The following is a 5,247-nucleotide window of genomic DNA, read 5'->3' as shown; positions in this document are numbered from 1 at the left end:
TCACTCGGACCGGGGCGGGCAGGAGGCACTGGGCTGTCACTCGGACCGGGGCGGGCAGGAGGCACTGGGCTGTCACTCGGACCGCGGGGGGAAGGGGGCACTGGGCTGTCACTCAGACCGGGGGGGGCAGGAGGCACTGGGCTGTCACTCAGACCGGGGTGGGCAGGAGGCACTGGGCTGTCACTCAGACCGGGATGGGCAGGAGGCACTGGGCTGTCACTCGGACCGGGGGGGGCAGGAGGCACTGGGCTGTCACTCGGACCGGGGTGGGCAGGAGGCACTGGGCTGTCACTCAGACCGGGGCGGGCAGGAGGCACTGGGCTGTCACTCGGACCGGGGGGGGCAGGAGGCACTGGGCTGTCACTCAGACCGGGGTGGGCAGGAGGCACTGGGCTGTCACTCAGACCGGGGTGGGCAGGAGGCACTGGGCTGTCACTCAGACCGGGGGGGGCAGGAGGCACTGGGCTGTCACTCGGACCGGGGCGGGCAGGAGGCACTGGGCTGTCACTCAGTCCCCGCAGCTGCCGCCGCACACGACGCGGGAAATTTCGCTGCTGGCGGCGGGTTCGCCGCTCTGACGTCATGGCCACACGGAGCCCCACCCACCGCTCGTCCTCCGCTTCCGCGCGCCCCTTCCGGCCGCCATCTTGCCGTGAGCGGACGCTGAGGAGGCGGTAGGTGAGAGTCGCTCCCGCACCCCCATCCCGCTACAGCGAGGCCCGGCCGCCCCGCAGGCACATACAGTGCAGCCCGGCCCCCTCTCGGGACTCTGTATGGGCATCTGGCCTCTCCGTGGGACCCTGTAGTGCAGCCCGGGCTCTCCACCGGCCCTCATAGCGCGGCCCCTCCGCCCGCCTCGTTCCCCCAGCAGCGGCCTGGGCTCCCCTGTGGGAGCCATCCGGCTTCCCCGCGACCCGATAACCTCATCTGGGTGTTCCTGCTCCGGCGGGGGGATTAGACTGGATGATCTTTCGAGGTCCCTTCCAGTCGCTGATATTCTGTGATTCTGTGGTAGCCGGACCTTGTTCTGCCCCCCCGCGCGTTCCGTTCCCTGCGGCACCAGCCTCGTCTGCCCCCCATCCCCGCAGCAGTGGCTTCTCCGAGCCCGCTCACCCGTCCCCGCCCCGCAGCAGTGCCTGGGCTTTCCGAGCCCGGACAGCGGGCAGCTCTGCCTTCCCCGCCATGCTCTGGCTGCTCGCATCACCTGTCGCAGCCTTGTCCACAGCCCCTATAGCAGAGCCTGCTGCTGCTCTGCCCCGGCGGAGCCCGTGCTGGGAGCCACGGCCTCGGGGGACAGACAGACAGACAGAGAGGGGCATTGACCTGCCCTGTCTGCACAGTGGATGGGGTACAAGGTGCTGGCTCTGGGTGAAACAGGGCTCACGAGTCTACAGGGCTATAGTGCTACATTCGTGGGTACCTTGGGTTTTCTGTGTAGGAGAGTGGGGTATCCTATGCAGACTAGGCAGGCGTCGGTAAGGAAGGTGATGTAGAGGAACCTTGTCTTGGCAGAGAGGGAAGCTCCAAAACTGAACCTGTCTTTGTTTACTTTCCCTCAGAGAGCTACTTTTTCATTCATCATGTGACTTTCTGTTGTCCTGCTTCTTCCTGGTCCTGTGTCCCCTGCCTGTAACGCCTGACTTGCTGTCTTCCCTGCGACCTGCTTTGTTTCATCAAGTCTCCAGTCCCTGGCCTTACAGCTGCAGAGCCCCACGAGCCTGTGTCTGCAACATACCTGAGCTGCTGCAGGTGAGCTGTGCCTGGATTCATCGTGTGCATGGTCTGATGTGTCTCACGGGGTGCAGCTGTGGTCAGTATCCCCCTGTCTTCTGTTCCTGATAACCTCAGCTTACCCATTTGTTCTCTGTTTTCACCTGTATTTCCTACTTCGTCCTGGTTAGGCCCACAGCACCAGCTGTCTTCATTTCACCACGTGCCTGTTGGGGCCCAGGCTACACAGTGGCGGTGTTCATGCTGTAGGTATGTGCTGAGGAACACTGGGGTACAAGTGACTCCTCAGCATGAGCAGTGCATTCGTGCTGGTCTTTTGGGGTGTGTTTTTTTCAGGATCCCCAACTCTGATAGCTCAGAGTGCCCTTTAGAGGAAAGGTTGCATCTAGTTGGAGTGAGAGTTTCTTTGTGTAGCCGTTTTAGTGGGCGTTTCTATTAATGGATCTGTTTCCTTTCAACACTGCAGAATGGAGAACTATAAGAAGACCAAAATTGTGGAGAAACCTTGCCCTCTTCCTTTTACTGACCTGCCCTCCGATATTATTGAAATGAAGGTGAAGGATGGGAGCAAAATCAGAAATCTGATGAGCTATGCCATCAGCAAGATGGAGCTGGACTCAGTGAGGCAGATCCTTTTCACTGGCTCGGGCAAGGCCGTCAGCAAGACCATTACCTGTGTGGAAATCATGAAACGAAGGCTCAAAGAGCTGCACCAGATCACCAAAGTACTCTTCAAACAGATCGAAGAGATCTGGGAACCCATTGTTCCTGAGGCAGGCCTCGATGCCTTGACAGTGAAGAGAAACATTCCTGCCATATGTGTCCTGCTCAGCAAGGACGCCCTCGATCCCCAGGAGCCGGGATACCAGGCTCCAGGCTCCTTTGATACCTTTTGGATCGAGACGCTCAAAGCGGACTCCCAGGGCCAGGTGAAGAGGAAGCAGGGTGGAGGCAGGGGAGCTGGCAGCGTGGGAAAGCACGCTCGTCCCGCTGGAGGAGCGCCCGGGGAGTCCTGCGCCGAGTCCTGAGACACCCACTCTGTGTTTGGCTGTAGTTTGGGATGGTTATGGCAACAAGCCAGCTGCTGTGGCTGGAAAGCTGCTGCTGAACACGGAGGCTTGCGGAGTGGTTAGGGGAGGGCAGGAGAAGTTAACTGTTTCAAAATGGATGTGATTGTAGCTGTCTTAAACTGAGTTTTGACAAGTTCTCTTGTCAAAGGCTGCCAGACTGTGCTCCTTAGCTTGTGGTTCAGAGGAGACAGGAGTCGTCTCTGCTTGAGCAAGGACCGTTGGTGTCTTGTCGCTGAGCCCCGTGGAACGGCTGCTTGCTGCAGGGTTTTGGCTGCTCGCAGCAGTGGCCACATACGCCAGGTGCCCACTGCTGTGGCAGGTGGAGGTGGCTCTTGCCACGATACAGAGGACAGATGAGACCCGATGGGGATTCCCCTGGCTGCTGCCTGCATCGCTGGAGCTCCTCAGTGCGGGCAGTGGGGCACGGGGCTGGGTCGGCAACTTCTGTGCCTGAAAGTCTGTGTGCTGCTGAGCCTGTCGGGCAGTTTGAATGTAGGACTGCCGGGACACAACTCCATCTGCGATTGTGTGCGTGTCGCACCCTTTCCGTCCTCCTTTTGCCTGGGTGGAGCTGACGGTTCCATCTCTCTGCCAAAGTGGCATGAGTTGACTCATGTCATAACCAGCCTGAAATCTTGTTGCTGTGTGAGTGCTCTGGGGTGGTGGTAATGGTAAGCTTTCTTTCCCCTTTCTGCGCCTTTATAATGCACAAAATAGGTTTAAAATAAAGTTTTACTTTTCATGTAACATGAAATTTGTCATGTCTTCCTCCTCCCACTGGAGGTCACCCTGTGAGCGTGGCTGTGGCTGCCGGCTGCAACTTTGCTCTTTCAGCTCTCCCAGAGGTCACGGGGACGCGTGAGATTTTTCCTCTCACGACTGTAAATGCACCCTGATGTGGGGGGAAGCTTTTCTTCCTGCCTTGGCCATTCACCTTTAATATACAAGAAAGGTGTAGGTTGGTTTTGTGTATGTTTTTTTTTTTTGGGGGGGAAGCATTTTGGTATTCTTTCTTTTTTCTTTTAAACCCGCTAGAACTGAAGTGTCAAAAATACTTTGACCCGAACTCTGCTGAGTGAGGCACAGAACAGAGCATCTTTTTTTTTTCTTTTTGCATAAGTTTCCTTTCTGTAGCAGCGCTGGTTGGTAACGCTGGGCAGGAAGGAAGTTCTGTTCCCTGTGCCAGACTGAGCTCTCCTCAGAACAGCGCTGGCTCACACCGTGTCCTGAGCGCTGCCTGTCCTTCCTGCTCTTCTGGGTCGCTGTCCGTGTTGGTGAGCTCCAGCTGGGCCTGATGCTCTGCTTTTGTCCGGTTGACAGAAAACGAGCATTTGGAGAATGGGTTTTACCTAAATTGGGGGAGCAGGGGAGAGGGGGCACAAGTCTTCACCCTCTCACACAGCATGCGGGCGTTTGCCTCACAACAGCACGAGCTGGGACAGTGCCAAATTTATGCTCCTCATCGTCCCCTTCTGGAGGTCCTGTTGCGCTCTGCACAGCTGTTGTCACCACAGCTTATGAGGTGCTCAGGGAAATGGCCAGAGCTCTCTGCTCCGACAGCGCAGGTGAAACCTGGGAACAGGGCAGGGTTAAGCTGATGTATCTTGGTGCTATTTCCAGCTGCTGCTCCCTTGCAATGAAGGAGGAGACTGCTTCTCTTGACTAATTAACGGATTAGCCATAAATGCCAAGGAAAGATGTTTGAGTGTCTGATCAGACAGCTTCTGACATTGCAGCAACCGATGTGTTTGTTTACTGTAAAAACACCCTCAGAGCAGGGAGACAGATCCTCAAACAGCCTGTATGATCCTCCCTCGTGTCAGTGGCATGTTTGACACCTCATCAAAGCTGCAAAATGATTTTTATTCTGCTGTTCGGAAGTTACCTCGGCTGACTGCGGCGGATCTCCCTTCTGGGTGCTGCAGCCCCGGCTGCACTGGAGCTTTCCTTCCCCAGGGCTGGAGAGGGAGCAGCTGCCCACCGTACCAGGCCCAGCCGTGGCTTTTCAGAGCAGCTGCAGGTGCTGGGCCCTGGGTGTCTCCACGAGCCTGCACAGCTGTGGGGAGAGTCCTGTGTGCCCCCCAGCCACCTCCCCTGCATGCCCCGTCTGTCCTTCCCCAGGAGCATCCCTCCTTTCCCACACCAGAGCACCTCCAGCTCCAGCCCCATACGTAGGCTGGCGGTCGTGGCTCAGCAGGCGTGTGCTGCCCCGTGCCTCAGTTTCCCCCTGGACAGGATGAGGAGAAGCCAGCTGTGCCTATGAGGCTTCTGCTGCCCAGATTCCCAGGGCACTGAATGTCCCTAAATGACCTGTCCCCCGCACCTCCATGGACTGGGGTGCTGCCTGTGCCCACCCCCTGCCTGCCTGCAGCCCTGTGTCCAGGCAGGGATCCCAGCCCAGCCCTGGCTGCTCCGTCTTCAGCATCACCTGCCCCTGCGTGCAGGG

At 58.1% G+C, this 5,247-nt stretch overlaps 1 protein-coding gene across 7 annotated transcripts; it reads left to right on the top strand.

Moving 5' to 3' along the window:
* Positions 1-428: 428 nt before the first annotated feature.
* Positions 429-3,548, top strand: RPP25L (ribonuclease P/MRP subunit p25 like). Of its 7 annotated transcripts, XM_021294995.2 has the most exons (4): positions 521-678; positions 1,560-1,749; positions 1,902-1,980; positions 2,198-3,548. In XM_021294995.2, exon 4 carries the CDS (start codon positions 2,199-2,201, stop codon positions 2,757-2,759), a length of 561 nt encoding a protein of 186 aa, XP_021150670.1. In that variant the 5' UTR covers positions 521-678; positions 1,560-1,749; positions 1,902-1,980; position 2,198; the 3' UTR covers positions 2,760-3,548. The 7 variants fall into 7 exon arrangements, with proteins under 7 accessions (XP_021150667.1, XP_021150670.1, XP_021150668.1 ...); XM_021294993.2 differs by lacking the exon at positions 1,902-1,980 and having other exon boundaries at positions 522-678; XM_005507783.3 differs by lacking the exon at positions 1,902-1,980 and having other exon boundaries at positions 617-674; positions 1,679-1,749.
* Positions 3,549-5,247: the final 1,699 nt, after the last annotated feature.

This window comes from Columba livia, chromosome Z (genome assembly GCF_036013475.1).
Source record: "Columba livia isolate bColLiv1 breed racing homer chromosome Z, bColLiv1.pat.W.v2, whole genome shotgun sequence".
Classification (NCBI taxonomy): domain Eukaryota; kingdom Metazoa; phylum Chordata; class Aves; order Columbiformes; family Columbidae; genus Columba; species Columba livia.
Note: the sequence above shows the minus strand (reverse complement) of the source record. Positions and strands in the feature narration are given on the sequence as shown.

Excerpts from the sequence above, each read along its gene's own strand:
- RPP25L (XM_021294992.2), top strand. The coding sequence starts at position 583 with ATGGCCACACGGAGCCCCACCCACCGCTCGTCCTCCGCTTCCGCGCGC. Across the intron at positions 675-2,197 it reads GAGCGGACGCTGAGGAGGCG|AATGGAGAACTATAAGAAGA; the intron begins GTAGGTGAGAGT and ends TCAACACTGCAG.